Source organism: Lacerta agilis, chromosome 16 (genome assembly GCF_009819535.1).
Source record: "Lacerta agilis isolate rLacAgi1 chromosome 16, rLacAgi1.pri, whole genome shotgun sequence".
Lineage (NCBI taxonomy): Eukaryota > Metazoa > Chordata > Lepidosauria > Squamata > Lacertidae > Lacerta > Lacerta agilis.
This window is the reverse complement of record NC_046327.1, coordinates 31,620,108-31,639,380: the sequence shown is the minus strand read 5'-3', so window position 1 is coordinate 31,639,380 and position 19,273 is coordinate 31,620,108. Positions and strand designations below refer to the sequence as shown.

At 47.3% G+C, this 19,273-nt stretch overlaps 1 protein-coding gene across 8 annotated transcripts in view; it reads left to right on the top strand.

The window, feature by feature from the left end:
• Positions 1 to 18,677, top strand: part of NFIX (nuclear factor I X) — a 237,736-nt gene extending 219,059 nt beyond the window's left edge. For 4 of the 8 annotated variants that reach the window (XM_033173025.1, XM_033173021.1, XM_033173020.1 and 1 more), the window contains 2 exons: positions 5,402 to 5,493; positions 15,942 to 18,677. In XM_033173025.1, coding sequence (XP_033028916.1) covers positions 5,402 to 5,493; positions 15,942 to 15,956 — 107 coding nt within the window. In that variant the 3' untranslated portion in view covers positions 15,957 to 18,677. Of the gene's footprint in view, positions 1 to 2,017; positions 2,166 to 5,401; positions 5,494 to 15,941 lie in introns of all 8 variants that reach the window. The other 4 variants (XM_033173015.1, XM_033173017.1, XM_033173016.1 and 1 more) reach the window with 2 other exon arrangements.
• Positions 18,678 to 19,273: the final 596 nt, after the last annotated feature.

Here is a 19,273-nt window from a genome sequence, read left to right as displayed (position 1 = left end):
ACAAACAAGAAGCTTTTGATTAAAAGCACAGTATCCCTTAAACACATCAGTAGCACTTTGCCTGTCAAGAGTGGTGCTACAGTTACCTTTTACATCATAAAAATGGCTGTATATTAGGTTCGAAAGACTCAGGATGGCTTCACAGACGGTGCTGGGAAGCAAGGATTTGGCAACAATATTAGGTGGACTCCTTGTTTTTTAAAAGGTGAACAAAGAATGGCAATTTCAGAATAAAGGACTAGTGTGGAAGCAACCCAGCTGGCACAAGCTCCAAAGAGCCTTTAGCTTACCAAGAAATATTTTGGAAGAGTAGCCATGTTGCCACAAGGCAGCAAAAAGACCAAGCCAAGCTGCTAAGTTTCTAAGGTTCCCCAGCACCCTTTGTCTTTGGTCAAACCTAGATATTTCCCAAGTCAGATATAACTGTTCTGGTTTAGTCGAGAGTCTCCATCATTCGCCAGAGCATCCGGAGCAGCAGTGAAACTGCCACAGAGATCACAATAGAAACACTGGCAAAACTGGAAGCCAAGGCTCACCATGAAAAGGCTTGTGATGGCTCGTCCTCATGGTCTACGTAATCCTTGTATCCCATGTTGGCTCCTGCTTCACTGAGAGCACATAGCACTGGAAACCCATGCAGAATGAAAATGGTCATCCCTTGAACCCTGTAAGGACCTCAGCTAGATTAGAGAATGTGGTGGTGTAGGAAGATCAAGAAATCCAAGGAAATAAAGTTGGTGGGTTGCAGAAGAGATTGGGGGGGGGGGTCCATTCACTATGGTTGCTGAAGAAGGGAGCGATGGCCACCGTTTCTTTTCAGGGCTAACAAAAGTTAGGAGCCAATAAAATCAGTTTAGGTGCCACACCTTCAAAACATAAAGCCCCTTTTTTCTATCTGATTTAATCCTAGTCATGAATTCCATGCTTTCCAGGACTTGTCTTAAGTCTTGACGCCAAATGTGGGGTTCTGTAACCACCATTCCTTCACTTCTTGATACATGCAGATGCCAGGGGAAAACTGAGCTAGGAAAACAATTTTTCCAAAGCTGCTGAAATTAGATTTGTGATACATGAGGTGTTTTCTTGTATCCCCAGCTCGCCAGCTCTGTGACGTAACTGAATTTCAGGGATTTTTTTATTATTTAAAAGGCATCTAAGATTTCTCTTTCTGTGGCTTAGTGCTAAAATTTAGATGCTACAGGTTCCAAATCCAGAAGGTGGACCTAGGTGGCTGCTACAAAATCTCACAACACTTTCTAAGGACCAGATACTTGATTTTTGGAGACGTGTTTAGCATTTGCTGAGATGGAGAAGAGAAAATCTTGCATGTACACGAAGGCATTTTATCAGCTCGTGGTTCTTTGTGAGCAAAATGTACATATGGTCCTTTAAGCCTACATAGTCAGGATCCAAAGCCTACAGACAGAAAGCTAAAGAGAGTCAAAAAGTATCCTCTCAGTACTAATCACATATTACTACAGTCATTCTCTTTGGGCAGCCATATTGAGCCAGGCTTCCCTAGTTGATGGGCTGTCTTAGGGCTATAATGCCATTCCAGCCAGGCCTCAGGGTGCCCAACGGAGAGCACATTCAATTGCTAATTACTGAGCTGTAGCCTTTGACAACACAGCTTGCAGTGATATGCGGTAAGACATAATTCCAGTCAAAACTGTGGTTTTAATGCCTTGCCATCAGAGTGAAAAATCCTTGTTCAGACTGCCAGTCAAGCAGGAACACAGGAATCCCCTGGATGATGATTAAGGCTACCTGAGTCTCTTGTGGCAAGAAAGGAGATTGTACGTGCTTGAAAGATAGGAGATAGGGAGAGTTTGAGGGAGGCAAGGGGAAGATTTAAGTTCACAATATGATTTTTAAAAAAGAAGAAGGGGGAGAAAAAGACCTTCCCTCTTAAAAAACAAAACAAACAAAAACACCCTAAGAGCTGCCAGCAGCAGATACTGCATCTTTAACGTTGCCTTGTCTCGTTCACGCATCACTGTATTTATGTTGTTCGCAGCCTAACGGTAGCGGCCAGGGCAAAGTCACGGGGTCATTTTTGCTGCCGCCGCCACCACCTGTGGCCAGACCAGTGCCCCTTCCAATGCCTGATACAAAATCCACCAGCACTAACCCAGAGGGCGGAGCACCGACACCAACGTCACCCTGTAAGTGGACCCAAGCGTAACCCAAACCACCAAGCGAAGCAGAATAAAAAATCCACCTCTTCCCCACCCACTCACACACCACCAACCCCTTCGCTAGGGGTTGAGCAGGGCAGAAAGGACGTAGTGAGCAGGAGGAAAGAGGAGCCGAGGAAGGGCAAAGAAGGAGAAGCAGAGAAGAATGCACACAGGTGTGGCAGAGGCGGAAGGAAGAGGCACCTAAGAGAAGAAAGGGATGCAGAGCATTAGAGAGAGATGAATGGAGGGGTGAGAGGGGGACAAGCAGCAGAGAGAGTGAAAGGGTGGGCTTGGGGGCACCATGTCGTCATCATCAAGTCTTGTGCTTTATACTTGTTTTAAAGGTTGAAACACCCCATCTGATCCCTTCCCAAGCTGCCATCAACCCCTCCCACCTTCCATCCCATCCCCCAGCGTTTAAAGATGCAGTAGGCTGCCAAGCTCCGACACCTTTATTTTTTTATTATTATTATTCATTAAGTTGTTGGTTGTCATGGTGGCTCCTGGGTAGGGTTGGGTTTTGGTTTTTTTTGTTGGTTTTTTTTTTTTTAAGGGACGGAAAATCAACTGTACATATTAAATTCTGAGAAGAAGAATTACTGCTAGGCGTTTTGCTTTTCCTAATACGAGGGAGGGTTGTGTTTACAGGTGTTCATCTGGTGCCTGAAAAAATCAACTTCCATTGAGATCCATAGCAAGCTTCCTGTCATGCCCTAAGTTGTGGTCTGTGCTTTTTTTCCTGGAGAGCGTCTGCCTGCAGGGGTCCGGAGGCAAAGTTGGGAACTAGGATTCCCTGAGAACGTCCCCAGTGTTTTGTGAGAAATGAGAGCCCAGACATTTGACTGTCCCACCTTCAGGAGGGTGGCTGCGTTATATGACTCAGGGTGGTGGTGATGGTTGTGAGCCGGGATGCCTGGTTCTGTTCTCATCTTGGGGGAACGTGGTGGGCCCACCAGACCTATTTCAGGAAGGGGGGGGCCAGGATCCCCGGCTTCTCCCATTATGAAGTAGTTGACTCACAAACTTTCTTGGCTTAGGTGAGGCCCCTTGGGGGAAAGGATCGGCTACCACTTCCATTTTCCTTTTGTTTTCTCTCCTTCCCTTTCTTTTCCTTTTCCTTCCCCCCCTCCTTTTCTTCATCTGTGCTCATGGCATTGCTCACTCTCACGCTGTTCATATTCTCCATTAAACTGATGGTGGTGCTGTAGGGAGTGGGGGACGTGAGTGGCGAAGGGATGGGCAACAGGTTGTAGGCATGGTAGGAATGCTCTAGTCTCGTATGTCTGGGTTTCTGCCTTTCCCATTGTTTAGGAGGGCTAACAAAAATAATAATCAGGAAGTGTGTGAGGTATTTTGGTTCTCTGTGAGGTTGAGACCAGGCACCTCCAGGTACTAAGAGCTAGTCCACATGATCAGTAGACTCAGCGTGAAGTGCTGGTGCTGGCCTGAACCCTGCCAGACTGCAAGCGTGGGAACTGAATTTATTTATTCGATTAATTGTTCATTACACTTATATCCTTCCTTTCCTCCAATGAGCTCAAGGTGACCCACATTCATCTCCATTTTATCCTCACAACAATCCTGTGAGGTAGGTAAATGCTGAGCAGGGAGTGACTAGTCCAAGGTCAACTAGGGAGTTTCATGACTGGAGTAATGATTTGAACCCAGGTCACACAGGTCAAAGTCCAACACCCTAACCAGTAGGCTAAACAGTCTCTTGTTGTTCCTGCTGCTATTGTTATGAGCCTTAAATTGAATGACTGCTTGAATACTCCCTTATGTGAAAAGCAACAACAACAACAACCAATCGCCTCCCTCCCTTATGTTCAAAATCAGCATGTCAGCAAGAAGACTGGCCCCGAACCATTCTTTTCTTTTTTTCACTTGCTCATTTTGTGTTGTGTGTGTGTGTGTGTGTGTGTGTGTGTGGATGGATTTATTTATTTGAAGAGGAGGAACATTAAAATATCTGGCCCTCTACCCACAGCCTGAAGCAGTACAGTCCGCAACAGATATCTATCTCACATGAGTCTGCTGATGGTGCAGCTCAGCTCTATGTGGTAGCTGGAGGTTTGCACACCATGCTTCTTCCAGTGTTATGTTGTGGGCAAGGGAGCACAGGGGGGGACCTTTTTCTTCTTGCTAACAATTCCTGCAATCACCGCTGGAAGCCAGGCCTTAAACTCACCAAGTAAGAGCTGTTAGCTTCCTACTAAGCTCCTACAAAGATGAGCAGCAGAGAAACCCTCTCAGGGAAACCAGGAGTATTGGCTATTAGAAGACGAAATGCCACACTGGGTTCTTGTATGCATGCGCATGCGTGTTAGCATGTGATTGCAGAACCTCTCACAATTTAATAAGCAAAGATTGGCCCAGACTGGTTTCCATACTGGAGTTGTACTTTAGGGTGGGGAATCTCCATGCCTGCTCCTCCCCCCTCACTCACTCCCGGGGAGCCTGCCCTTTTCCCTCCTCTGCCCCACACTAAATACCAAAGGACTGAGCTCAGTTATTTCTGGCACACAGCATTATGCCCAGGGGAGGCACGCAGACCACGGGACTCCATCTCCTGGCAGACCCATACAAGGGCATGTTTGGGGATGCCATCCACCCTGGCATTGGGCAAGAGGCTTGTCTCAGGCTGCTAATAGGACCCTTGAGCTAAGAAGCCCTGGCAACCTCTAGGGTCAAAGGGGAAACTAGGCCAGGAGATTTAGATGTTGGGCCATGAAAGGGGGGGGGGGAGAGCGAGCATGCTCAAGCGAAACAAAGGCTGTGGAATGATGGCCAGAGTCTCCCTTACTTCCATCTCAATCCAGGCCAAGCTCACACAAGGCTGCACCGCCTGATCGAAGAGGAGCATTCAAGGATCCCTTGAAATGCCACAGAGGTTGCTGGGACGTGTGCCTTCAATGAGGCCTCTCTAGAAACAGTTGCTCTCAGGGAGCTGCTGGGGTAGTTTGTGCAGTCAAGCTGGCCAGGTCTGTCAAACCCCCATCTCTCAAGCAGCGAGCTTTGTCCCTCTTCACAGCAGGTCACACTCACAACCTGTAGGTGGTGGTCCAGTTATGGGGAGGGTGGGAGAAGTTGTGCCCAGTCTCTCTTTAGATTTTTTTTCTGTCTTGAACCTCATCTGGCAGGCCTTCATCTGACATGACCACCATCAATGCCATCGGCCTCTCCCAGTGGCCCTAACGGCCTCACATCTCTTTCCCCTCCAGCATTCTCAGCGCCAGGCTCCTCCTCTGCCAACCGGTTTGTCGGCATCGGACCCCGGGACGGCAACTTTCTAAACATCCCCCAGCAATCTCAGGTAGGGGGGCCAGTTTCACAGGGGTTGTATGTGGCTGTAGCCCAAATGTAGCTTGCATTGTGGGGGGGGGGAGGTTGGGCGGGTTGATGGACGTGGTTCTGCTAAAGGGATGGATGGGATGAGGGTCAGGGCCAGACACCTACACGTCTACTGAGACCCTTCTGCTCCAACATGCATTGCACCCAGTACCAAAGGCTCCCCTGTAAATAGAGCAAGAGCACAAATGAGAAGGAAAGGCGGCAAGCACGTGGGTCTTCTCAGCTTTCGTTTGAACGGTGGGGATAACACAGAGTTTAGTAGGTAGAATACAAATGAAATTGAACACCAGGACTCCAGGGTTCTGTTGGTAGGTATGTCATCAAGCCCCTTTCCAATGCCAGAATTACCTTTGGCATTATCTAGATCTGATGCCCTTGCAGCCAACTCTGTAACATCGGTTACAGGCATACATTTTCCAAACAGGAAACTGAGGATCAGGACTCATCCACACTTACCTTTGCTTTGCGCTTTCTAGGCACAAGTCAGGGCTTTCCAGGTCCATGGCTGAGCGTTTTTTGTTTTTGTCCTAGCACTTGCCCTAGGAAAACTTGTGCTTTACCGCTCAATTGGAGCAAAGAGCAACCCACAGAAAACTTAATAGCTGTTTTCTCTGATTCACCAGTAAAACACGGGTTTTCCCAGGGAAAGTGCCAGGAAAAAACAAAAACAAAACAAAAACCACCCACTGAGACACAGACTTGCAAAGCCCAGACTTGTGCCTAGAAGCACAGCACAAAAGGAGGTGTGGATGAACCCTCAAATACAGTGGTACCCTGGGTTATGTACGCAATCTGTTCCAGGTCGCGGTATTTAACGCGGGCGTGCGTATCACGAACACACGAAAAAACGAAGAAAAAAAACGGAAGAAGCGTGATTTGAGCGCTTCTGCGCATGCGCGAAGTGTGCAGAACGCTTCTGTGCATCCAGGGGTCGTGCGCGCTCTGGAAACACTTCCGGGTTGCGGGCGTTCGCAACTCAAACATCCGCAAACAAGGTGTACGTAACCCAGGGTACCACTGTAGAGTGTGTTTTTGGCTTATAAATCTGCAACTGAGACAGAATCTGAAAGCAGGACTCCCAAGTTTGATTGTAGTTCAGTGGAAAGGGTGTTGGATTTGGGTAGAGAAGACCCATATCAGTTTGCTCAACCAGGAAGTTCATAAGGTGGCCTTGGGCAGGTCACTGTGTAGCCATCCAGGTCTCTCAAGGCTTCCCACATAGTAGTCCTTGCCTACACATTTGTTCTCTCACTACCCCATGAAATTGGGCTCTGGGCCGCTTCACATTGCATTTTCACTTGGAGAAGGTGTCCATGCAGGAAAAAATGCAAGACCCACATGTAGGTTGTCACATAGATGTCACTACACAGGTTGGGAAACAGCAATTTCCTGGCATGTAAAGGGACCCATGACCATTAGGTCCAGTCATGTCCAACTCTGGGGTTGCGGCGCTCATCTCGCATTACTGGCCGAGGGAGCCGGCATACAGCTTCCGGGTCATGTGGCCAGCATGACTAAGCCGCTTCTGGCGAACCAGAGCAGTGCACGGAAACGCCTTTTACCTATTTATCTACTTGCACTTTGACGTGCGTTCGAACTGGTAGGTGGGCAGGAGCTGGGACCGAGCAACGGGAGGTCACCCTATTGCGGGGATTCGAACCGCCGACCTTCTAATCAGCAACCCCTAGGCTCTGTGGTTTAACCCACAGCGCCACCCGCGTTCCTCCTGGCATGTATACTTAATGAAATAGACACATGTGCACTCCTCATGATGATCTATACTTTTTCTCTACATGGAAGTGTTTCGGTAAAGGTGTAGATCATCAGTTGTGGTGAGTGCATACCTGAGTGAACAAGCCATGTACATGTGCCAGCAAGTTGTCATTTCCTCATCTGCATAAACATTCAAATGAATGTGATGATGGAGATATGGGTTTTGTGTGTGTTGCTTCCTGCATGGAAATATTTTATATGCAGAAGTGTACAGTTGTACCTCTACTTATGTTCACTTCTGGTTACGTATCCTTTGGGATACGTACATGGCAAACCCAGAATTGTTTTTCCAGGTTTCGCCGCACGCATGCGGTTGCGGAAACCTCGGGATCCAATCGGAGCTCCGGAACGGATCCCGTTCACAACCGGAGGTACCAGTGCTGTAATGTGAAACAGCAGTGAGCCCAGTCTTACATGATTGGGAAGTGAGAACAATCTATAAGAGATACTTGCAAGGGGGGGGGGGTTTGCACAGTGAAAAGAGTAAAATTCATGAGGAGCCCAGCTATCGCGACACTGGCCCACACTGGCCCTCTTTGCCCCATTATCATTTCCCTACTCTAAAAAGGCCACCTCCTTTTAGGCCACAAAGCCCTTCCCCCTTGCTCTTTGGGTTGCCTGCTGCTTCACCTTCCTTGCGAGGTGGGGGCACTGCCTCAGCAACCTCGCAGCATTCCAAGGCAAGGAGGAAAATCTGATTGGTTCCTTGATGCCTCCCATGGAAGTGATAATGGCATAGGAGCCTGGAGTCGGCTAGGAGGTGGCATTGCCATTGAGCAACTTAATTACTTTACTGACCAGCCAATCAATTATCGTGGAAAGTACTGAAGTGGAGAAGGGAGCAGTGGCGGACCTTGGGGTTTCAAGTTGCAGCAGCACCCCGTGCGACACCAAAATTCGGAGATCTCCCCCTCGCCCACCTCTAGTCTTCATTCTACATCATTAGGTTGCGGTGCCCCCAAGGCTCTGCATGCAGTGCAACCAAACCTGTCACGCTCCCCTAAATAAATAAATCCACCTCTCAAGGTAGAGGAGAGACACAACAGTGAAAGGACACGTCCAGCATTTCAGAGGAATCAGTGAGGTGCTGAAGATTCCATGTCTGGACCAGTTGTGTAGCAACTCATGGACAGACTACACCACTGTGCAGAGAGTATGCTGCACTTTGGAGGCTCTGCTGCCTGTTCTTGTTCTTGGACTGGAGTTTGGTTCCCAAATGTTTTTCGTGTAGCTGTTCTCTGCAGCAGAGCAGAAGGCTCTTGGAGGAAGATGTGGAGGTCTGATGAGACTATGTTCCTCACATGGGGCTTTAAATGTATCTCTGAACCTCTCTTGCCCTGTTTGTGCCATGGGAATAGGTGTTATACAAGCAAAATAGAATATATAGACTAGGCATTATTGCTAGTGTTGGATTTAAGCCGAGGCCAATCAAAGCCCCATGTATGAAAAGGTGCTCAGGGTTGTCCCCTTGTTATTAAATTAGCCGCCACTTGGATCCAACGCTAGCGGCACCAATATGTTTCCTGGTAGGTGTATGGGAGATCTGGGAGTGCCCATCATGGAAAAGAACTAAAGGGGAGAACAGAACTTTCCCCCCCATAATTGGGGATTGCTAGCCAGGCTGGAGGAAAGAGTTTCAGCAGTTTTCCTACCAAATTTTGAAAGGCTACAGAATCAGGATGCTGATCATCAGGGTGGAAAAGTAAAGCCTTTTGAAAGTTCTCAAGTGGGCATGTTGCAGGTGGGGAGTTACGAAGGAGTTGATTGATGGACCGGAAATAATATCCTGCCCATTGCACTCATGCAGCCACAGTACCACCAGCCACTCTGAATTGAAATATGAGAGATAGCTGAGAAGGGAGGGGAAACCACCATTTTCTATCAAAAGTTTTATTGCTGGGAGGTTGTGGTTTCCCTGCAGCAGAGATGCTATCTGCGGGGATACCCTATAACAACTAAGTAACAAACAAGCACTGGTTCTGCAGCGAAAAACGATCGGGCTGGTGTGTCATATTATTTAGGAATGTTTCAACCCTGCCGTACCATGATCAGAAGCAGAGGGGAATGTGCCAGAGACATGAAGGGTCGAGAGCAGCAGAGAACGGCTGTGCAAAGCAGAACTGGAGCAACGCACCACACACACACACACACACACACCACACACACACACACACCACACTGATCCAGCCTGCCCTCTCTCACAAGATTGCTCTGAGGTTTGGTCTGCCTTTCCTTCCTCCCAGCCTTCGTTGCTCCCTGGCGGTGAGCAAAAGAGCTGAAGCAGAGCAGGAATGGGATCTGTTCCCCTTCCCATCCCATAACCACTGTCACGTCTGGCCCGTCTGTTTCCCCGGCAACGAGACATGATGTCACACCCAGATGAACTTGGACTTGGGGGGCCGGGCAGGGAAACAATGGTCCAGAGCGAGGCTGGACCAGGGCCCAGCACGGCCTCAGGAATAGCAGGGCCACTTCCGCCAGCAACTTCGCTGCTTCTTGCTTTCTCCTCCTTTTCTGCTTTGCCTCTCTGGATTTATTTAATTTTCCATCCCCCCTCCCGCTTTCTCCCCACTCCCTTTCCCACTTCTCTTTCTTTTAATGCACTTCTATCACTTTCTTTATAGATGCTGTACTCCCCCACCCCATCCCTTTGATTCATTTTGATTATTATTTTTCCTCACTCCTCCTGGATTTTAGAGGGGCTGGGGTGGGGTTGCTCTGCCCTATCATGCATAAGACGGATGGGAAACATCGAAGTATTTTCAACCCAGGATCTGCCAGGTGGGCTCCTAGATTTGCCAAGGGCCCTTTAATATGTCCATGTGGTGTTTTTGTGTTTCTGTTTGTGTGTGGGAGGGGGGGCGGGAGATATTCCTTGCTCTGTTGGCTAAGCTGCAGTATATTTTGGAGGGGGGGGGGCAGGTGTTACCACAGTAACCAGTGGACTTTTCTGAACTCTGGATTCAGGCAGATGGAGGAGGGACAAAAGAGGGGAAGAGAAAGATAGCATTGGGCAAGCGAGAGATGGAGGAGAGTGCCAGTTCCCCCTCTCTCAGCTGTGGCTTCTGGCTGTTGCCCATAGGAACAGCTGCAGGTCCCGTGAGGTGTGACGGACCTTTGCTTGTGGTCACACTGCTTTCATTAGTTATTAAACATTCACTTAGTGCCAACAGTGTGCGCTGAACCTTGCACTGACCCGGCTGCTGCCGTCCTTGGCTTAAAGTCTAAGGCTATGCCAGCGCCACAGGTGAACTAGCTCCTATTGCCTTTGGTGTGGCTGGTGAGCTCAGTGCCATTCTAGCTGGTTGCCTGCTCCTTTCGTGGGCTCTGGCTGGGCCCAAATCAGAGATTACGCAATGCGGCTCATGCCAATCCAAATCTCCCAGGTACTCGCCTAGCATAAAGGCATTATGTGGCCTGGCATCATCGCAGCACTCTTCCCTGGTACCCCCTCGCCCAGCAGCTGCCAAAACACCCATGGCAGCAGCAGATGCCCTCAGAGGGCTGGCAGGAGCTGCAAAATCCACACCTGCTTCTTGTGATGTAAGGGTTATTTTTCCTTATGGCGGCAAATGGCTGCTTCTGTAAGGTTCTTCAAGAAAGAGGACAAAGGACCACCAGTCACACTAGACCTGGTGGGTCAGCCAGTCTCTTTATGCATGTGTCTGCCTCATTGACATGTTAAATGTGGAGGGAATCTATTTGTTCCTGGGGGTGAGAGAAGCAAAACCATCCTCCCCCATCATACTCCGTGTGCTCTGTGCCTGAAACACTTTTGTCCCAACCCAGCCCCAATTCTGGAAATAAGCCAGGCTAGAGAGAAAAGGGCGTGAAGCATTGAAGTAGACTAAGGCGAGGAAAGAGTTAACTCCTCTCACCCATGTCGCTTTTCCTTTAGAACAATAGACCCCACCAGCTTGGCACTTGCTGTCTGCATCATGGCTATATGGACCCCTATTTGTACTGGGGAGGGATAGGCAAGACATTGCTCCAAATTAGATGCACCCATACACCTTTTCACATAGGGATACATGAAACCCCACTCCCAAATTTTGCTGGTCTTCTTTGAAACTCTCCTGACTTGAAATTCCTCCAGTGTCTCTGTGAGGCTTCCAAATTTGCTTTGAATTTTGCTCTAGGAAAAATTAGGTGGCTATTGAAAGGTGAGTGGAGCCAACTTTCTCCTGCGCCGCCACCACACAAGGAAATTCTGTGATGTAGTACAGGATGACGCAGTGCCATTCATTCCTTCTTCTTACTCAGGGCTTACCTGAACACAGCAGTCCACTCATTGCCAGGGCAGACAATATTTATGGGTGGCACATAAGCACTCCCCTAAGGTCTGCAGATTTGCACTGTTGCTGTCAGATGCAGCTCAAATACGCCGTCAGAAATGGAGTTTTGAGAGAGCAGTCGTGTGACTATGGAGGGCTTGCTCAAGGCATCTGAAAGCAGAGACGCTATGACTTGAAGGGACATACAGAGATGGATTCATCCCTCAATGCCAAGTAGATGTTGTCATGGTGGAGTGACAACTCCTGACTGGCTTGTTACTGAGGCACAGCATTCTGATTGGCTTTTTAGGCACATCATTTTAAATCTAGCCAGTCACAAGCAGGAGCGGGCAAAATGATGTGCTGTTGTTTTTGTTTTTGTTTGATTGATTGTTTCCAAATTTCTAATTTGTATTGGTTCTCCTCCACCACCAGAGGATGTCAGGTTTTGCTTCTGATGCTGTAATTTGCCTATTGCCTTATGATTGGCTTAGAAGATTTATCATCATAGCACTCCTCACCCAGTTGGAGTGTGTAGGCTGGGGGTGCAGCTGCACCTGATTGGCTGGAATCTGTGACAATGAGTAATGGCCAGCAATGCAGTTGGCTGGCATGAATTCACTTGGGTGTAAGAGCTGGCATTTTATTTTATGAAAGGAACATGGATTGGGCCAAACGGAGAGAGGATGTGTGAAGCAATAAGAGCTGGAGAGAACAAAAAAAAATTAAATTAAAAGCATCTTGAAAAGAGCAGGAAGTGACCTATAGAAATAAATACGCGTAAAACTTTGGAAGTCAGGAAACCCAAGCTTGGTACCCGATGGGCAGTAGGGGTTGGTAGGTTGCATAGTGCTGCATTTTGGAGACTGGCGAATTTTTGCTTTGCTGCATCTGGCAATTTAGGCCTTTCATCATATGTCCTAAGCTTCCGTTATCCTTCTGTTAAAACAGACATATTTTCCTCATCTATCCCAAAGTGATCCTGGTAGAGTATAATGAAATCCCAATACGTGGTGAACACCTTTGACCAAGGATCTCAATTCCACTACTACTTATCAAACCTTTATTAGGCATTAGCATGTAAAAATCGCAAGAGAAAGATCACATACAGGAACTTTAAAAATATATATACACAAAGAAACAACAATTAAACTCATAGGCTGATTGTATGTGTGTATTAGTAAAATCTAAAATTTCCTCCTGTTAATGTACTCCTTAAAGCACTGCTGCCAAAAACTCGGCTACCCCTGCAGTCACCCCTTGGTCAATGTCAGAGAGACAGAATCCAACACTTCCACCAAGGTGCGGTTTCAAACCGTCCAAAAGGGGGGACAACACGCATTCACGCAGCGTATTGTGTAGTGGACAATAAAAGAGAATATGCTCTACAGTGTCAGGGACATTCAGGGAACATCTGCTGTATCTCTTGTTTCTTCGGGAATATTCTGATATCTACCCCTGACAAATGCCGAGGGAAAGCTATTCAGTCGGGCCAGCATAAATGCCCTACGTTGGGCTGGTATTATTAGTTTAGTAACATAGTTGACCCGGCTATCTGGGATATTTAAATCATAGAATATGGGAGAGCAAATTTGGGGATCTCATTCCAGAAATGGAGGCGAAGTCTGGAGAGTGGAGACAAAGCAGTTCTGCAGGAAGGTGGAACTCCTGCTTGGCTCTTGCAGCGATAGGGTGAGGTGGGACCACTGACTGGGAAAGTTGGGAGCAGGCTGGAGTTCCTGCTTCCTGCTAGTGCTATGAAAACTGCAGGAAATGGAAGTTTGCTCTTTCTGTCCTACACATTCTCATAAACGGAGTGAGGCCTCCTTTTCCAGTGGTTTTAAGAACAGATGCATAAAGGTGATCTTCGCCCAATGAGTAGGCATGCTACACAGTTCCAGATAGGCAGGGAAAGCGTTTGGCAGTGGCCCAAGAGAGGCTGGGGGGCTAGAAAAAGGGAGAACATCCCCTGGGCTTTCCCCATAGTGGTAGCAGAGCCCCTCCTGGTGGCCATTTGCAAAGGTTGCATTTTCCTCCCGAAGAACCAGTTATTTGGAGCTGCTTCCTTTCCTCCTCTCCCGTCCTCCACAGCGCTTTCACGTATTCTCTCGGTGCCGCAGATGGTGAGTCTCTCGACAGTTGTGTCACCTTCCCCCACCCTACTTGGCACGTCAGGGAGCAGATTGTGCCTTCATGCAGAGCTTGCATCTCTGCCCCTCACCTTTCAGCTTGGAGGAAACTGTAAACTTCCAGGCAGCTGTTCAAGTCTGTGGCAGATAGATCAGGAGCCAGGGCATGGAGGTTCCACCCAGTGCTAAACTACAAATAATAATAATAATAATAATAATAATAATAATAATAATAATAATAATAATACTAATAATATAAAACACGCATCAAATTCTTCTTTAGCAACCAGAAGAAGAAAGCACGTGTGGCTTTGTGATTTACAGGAGGGTGAAGTTGAAATAAGAACTTCCCACCTGAACCTCCTCACCTCCCCACCCATCGGCAAGAGGGCTGTTGCTGTGGCAGCAGTTAGCAGCAGTAGGGAGCCTGTGTCCCTTCAGGTGTAGCTGGACCACAGCTGCTATCAGTCCTTGACATCAGTCATACTGTCTGGGACTGGTGGGAGCTGGAGTCCAACAGTACATACTAAGGGGCACCACGTCTCCCATCCTTGAGATAGAGCAAGGGGCAAAGGATAACAACAGTAAGAACTGGAGAATATCGGAAGAATACGATATGCAGTGGAATTGAGAAGATGATGAGCCTTCCAAAACTTGAAGCATGGGAGTCCCAAAAAATAAATCATAATTTGGCAGAATATTTGGATTAGAGATTTGCATATTGTATAATTTGATATATTTAATTATGATTTAATTGAATTGTTCATTTGGAAACTTTAATAAAAATGATTTATAAAAATTAAAAAAGAGTAGGGGCAAGGGGCATTTGTCAGAGAAAGTTAGCAGGTGGGAGTAAGTGCGTGAGGTTGATTAAGGACTGGAACTCACCTTCTCGCAAGGAAAGTTCAAAACAAGCACTATATAAAACGCTACAGCCAGAAGACGCTCTTAGTGCAGCACTTGGAAACATCCATGGCATTGGTGGGCCAATGCTAAGCTTTTTGTCTTTCCAGACAGCAGAGGAAGCAAAAGCTGTATTCAGCTGAATTCTGGCTCACATTTCCTGCTGATAAAGGAACAGCTTCAGGCAGGGCTGTAAAATTGCGTTGAGCTGGCGCGTTTTCCACGAAAGTAGGCAGCACCTTGGGAGTAGCAGCAAGAAAGGCAAGATAAACAGAAAGAGAGGGAGAAGTTACATCAGGTGTCATATTAGATACTAAAGAAAATAATCCTTGTCTATTTTAGGCACAAATGCAAACAGTGGCAAGAAGCCCAAACCCTGTGTAGTCTAGCAGATATGGCTGTCAGACATTGACCAGGGAGACCTGGGTTCAAATCCCACTGAGCTCTGATGTACTAGGCCAGTCACACACTCTCTCAGGCTTGCCTTGCCTTATAGGATTGTTGTGAAGATGACATGGAGGGGGACTAATCACATTGTGGCCACCCTGACTTCCTTTGAGAAAGGAGTGTGTCCAAAAGTGTATACTGAGGGACAACGTTAGATGTTTTGGTGAACATAAAAAATGGTAGCCTGCTGTCGAGTTTGCCCCTTTCCCCTCATGGCACACAGAGTTACCGTAAGCTTGCCCCCGAGCCTTCTTGACACAGACATGTGTGTTTCCCCACCCATGTCATTAGCATTGGTGATGTAATACTGGGGCAAGGAAGCACGCTGCCGATAACCTTAGGATATAGGCAAGTTTTCCTAAACTGGATGGAAAGAGGAGGGAGGAAACTCGATGTGCGATCGCCATTTTTGGCAAGTAGCCTTGTTCCAACACCAACACTTTAAGCGTACGCCAACAAATGCACAGTGCAATTGTGACAAAAGCCTGGAAATGCATGTGTCATCCATATAGTTACCTTCACCGGAGAGCCAATATTAGTCGCCTCTCCCTGTCAAATGTACACTTGTGAGAAGTAGCCATGAGTGGCATTAGCAAAGCAGTCTTTCAGCAAAGGGGGATGAAGGGGCATCAGTATTTCAGAGCAATGTGAGGAGAAATTATGGGTTGGAACACTAGCGAGGAACAAGTCAGGAGCAAAAAAACGGGACTAGATGACTGGAGCTCCCAGGTTGCCAGAAGAAAGCAAAGGCACCAAATTCAGTGACTGGGTTAGCACTGGGGGTTTCGTTTGATGGGTATCAATGTTAGCCTGCCAAACCAAGGAAAAAAGAAAGTTTGCAACACTCTGTTTAATTCTCCCTTTTGTGTTTTCTTCTGCTCCAGTCTTGGTTCCTCTGACGGGATCTTCAAGCGAAGAAAAATAAATAATGATGATGATGATAATAAGTTTTCGCTCACGTCCTGAGAATCAGAATCTTCAGTCCTTAACCCATATCTTCACTGAGCTGCTCCTCTTCAAGGAAAAGTAAGAGACGTTGGGTAACACTACAGATGAGAAGCTTAAAAGAATTACGTTGGACCTCCCCGATCCAAAGCAGATTTTTGCATTTGCGTAGAAGAGGCTTGTCTTCTGCAAGGAATCCCATCAACACCTACAGAAGTCACGTAATCCTGTATCAAATGATATGATAGCTCTGGACAGGCTATTCAAGCAATGGTTAAAAAAAAAGAAAGGGGTTTCTCTTATTCATCATGGGGAAGGAATAGCATTCACATTAACCAGCCTCAAACCCCCAAATTTGCACCAAGTTTTGCTAGGGGTTATGTTTGTTGCGAAATGAAAGAGGAGACACTTTCTTCGTGTCTCAACTGCCTACCAGCCTAATTCCCATGAGCCCATTTGGGACTTGAGTAGAGTTGTGTTTCTAGGTCAATCAATTTGCTTTTTGAAACTTCGCAGAAGTGGTGCAGGGGCTGCAGGAAAATGAAGTTTGTCCTAAATTCTATTCAAATATCCTCCTAAATATGTTTTGAAAAGCACGTCCAGTGTGCTGCACTGGTTCACAATTGGAACTGGCTATGATTCGAGCTGTACTAGGGCCATAATGCTTGGTTGGCATTCACAGCACAAACATCTCCTACCAAACATAAATTCCCCCGTGCAGTAAATTCCCTTGTTAATGAAATTTAACATAGCATCCTTGTTACTTAAAAAAGCAAAAACAGAAACGCTCCTGACTACCAGATGCCGAGACGATATTTCATTCCTGAGCAAGAGGGGAGGCTCCCTAGTGCCCTCTCCCTGTCTCTCTGAGACAAAACCACACACACCTGACACATCTTGGTGTCTGGTGACTCCTGGTGTCCCTTGCCCTTGGTGAACCTTTCCTGCATCTCAGATAATTAATATAATATATCCCTTCACACACACATATATATAACACGTTAGGGCTTATGTGGAAGGTACTCCCAGTCATTCTCCATGAACTGGGATCCCTTCACATGCAAGAAAGGCAGGCACTCTTGGGTTCATGAGTCCCAAGACGGATTGGGCTGGAAAGTGTTTCTAAGTATTTCTCTTAGCAAAGAGAGCATCTGCTACCACTGCCAAAGGGCAAATGACACTTGGAGACCCATTGGGTGCTTACTAAAAACATTGTAAAAAGAATACATTGACATGAGAGCAAAGAGGCCACATTCAAGTTGTACCCCAGACAAATCACTGGAGCGAAGGCAGCTGGCTCAGTCAGGCACGTTTCTGCAGAGCTTGTAGCCTGTTCTGGACAGGTTGGGCTGTGTCCCTTTCTTCTGAGTTCCAATATTTTCCTTTTGAGGTTTTGGGTGTCTGTTGTTACTATGGTTTGATGCTCTTCCTGATCCCTTTTCTCCACTTTGTTCTTTTCCTCCTTTAGTTGTAGCATTTCCTTTGGCTTCCTCTACATACAGGTGACAACAGCAAAGAAATTAAATGCTAGGGTTTTGTTGTTGTCGTTGAGACAAACAAAAAGACAAACCCTTTAAGCTTAGAACATATGAACACTCTCAGCAAAACTTCAGCGCAACAAAATTAATTGTATAGAGTTAGAGGTAGTGGAAGCTGCCTGACTGGTAGATGTGAAGGTTTGACATTGCCGGCTGTACACTACGCATGCACAATACGCACCAGAATCGACCACACAGCTCCGCACACTTTCCTCTTCCCTTTCTCAGACTACAAAAGAATAATAATAAATAATAAATAAATAACAATAATAATACGTGAGGAGAGCAAGCGCCCCCCCTCTGTTTTGCACCAATGAGATCTTCATTATTTATTTTCCAAAGGTCTGTGGAAGAGGCCCCTCTCTTTCTCCTTATTTACCCCCCATGCCAAGCTTTGGGGGGCAGGAGCTTTGCCAAATTCTTTGGGGTTCATCCCCCCATCTTCCCTGTCAAATGTGTCCATCTCTGCATGAGGGGTCACTGGTTGTTACAGGGCAACTCCACATGGTATACTTAGGATAGGCAAGGGGCCGGGTAAGGGTTAGGGATTGTCTGATTTGGAGTGGATCTGGAGAATGCTGCAGGGAATGGGCTCCCATGCCACCTGCCCAGGGCAATTGCATTTGGGTTTCTGGCTTGCAGTGCCTGGAGTTGCCCCCAAATGACCGTGCAAGAAAACAAGTTGATCTGGAGAACCTCCTGAAGCCCCTCTCCTCTCTGCCACAGTGATCCCCAGCTGATGCATCAGCAAGTTCTGGAGCAGACATAGTCAGGAGCTGCTGGCGGGACCAGGTATCTGCATCCCTGTCTAAGTGCAATGATTTTCCAGTTCCAAATGGAGAAACAGGGTCAAGGAAGGGAATTCTGAGGGCTGCAGATCTGCCCCTCCCCTCCACCAGCCGTTGGCTTCCCTGCTTATCCCCATTCACACCCACCGGTTCCCAGATGTCAGAGGAACACACACTCTCTCTTTCTCTATTACACACACACACACCCTTTAACAGTGGCCACCCTTATCAGAGGCCTGCTCTCATGGAGGAGTCATGAAGCCTGACCCTGCACAGCTGCAGGACAGCTGTTGCGTGAAGGGAGGGAGTTCTTCTCCATGAGGAATGTGGTAAGGGAGCAAGTAGCCTGCCGAAAATACATGTACACGTTTCAGTTGGCTGACATAATTGGCTGCTGCATGTGGAGCCGCCTGCCTGAGGCTTCCATCTTTGGCATGAGTCAGGTCTGCTCTTGCCCAGTCAGACTGCAGACCTGGATTGCATGGAGTCTAGGAGTGCTGCTTTGCCCATACCAGGGCCCTCACCCAATACCTTCAGTAAAATGCAACTCAGAGGTGAAATACAACCTTTCACAGACTAAGCAGCTGGGGATGTAGAAAGACAATAATTTTGAAGAGAGTGTGTTCAGAGAGGGGTCTCTCTGCATGTTGTACACACGTGCATTTCGCGTAGCCTCTCAAGAAGCAGATGTTTTGAAACAATCCGAAAAGCTGTTTACCAGAGGCAACAATGGGATAAGTGTATACAACACAAATAGGTCATTCCTCTTTCAGACTGCTCTCAGATCTATGAGAACAAATGAATCGTAGTCTCTAGCCAAATATTCATAAAGTAATTTAGGCAAACACTGAGGGTTGAGCTTACATCTGTGACATGGGCAGAGATCAGAAGCAGAAACTGGAATTGGGACGCAGCCTTGTTCCTCGTGGTGAGGTTGGAAGGCGC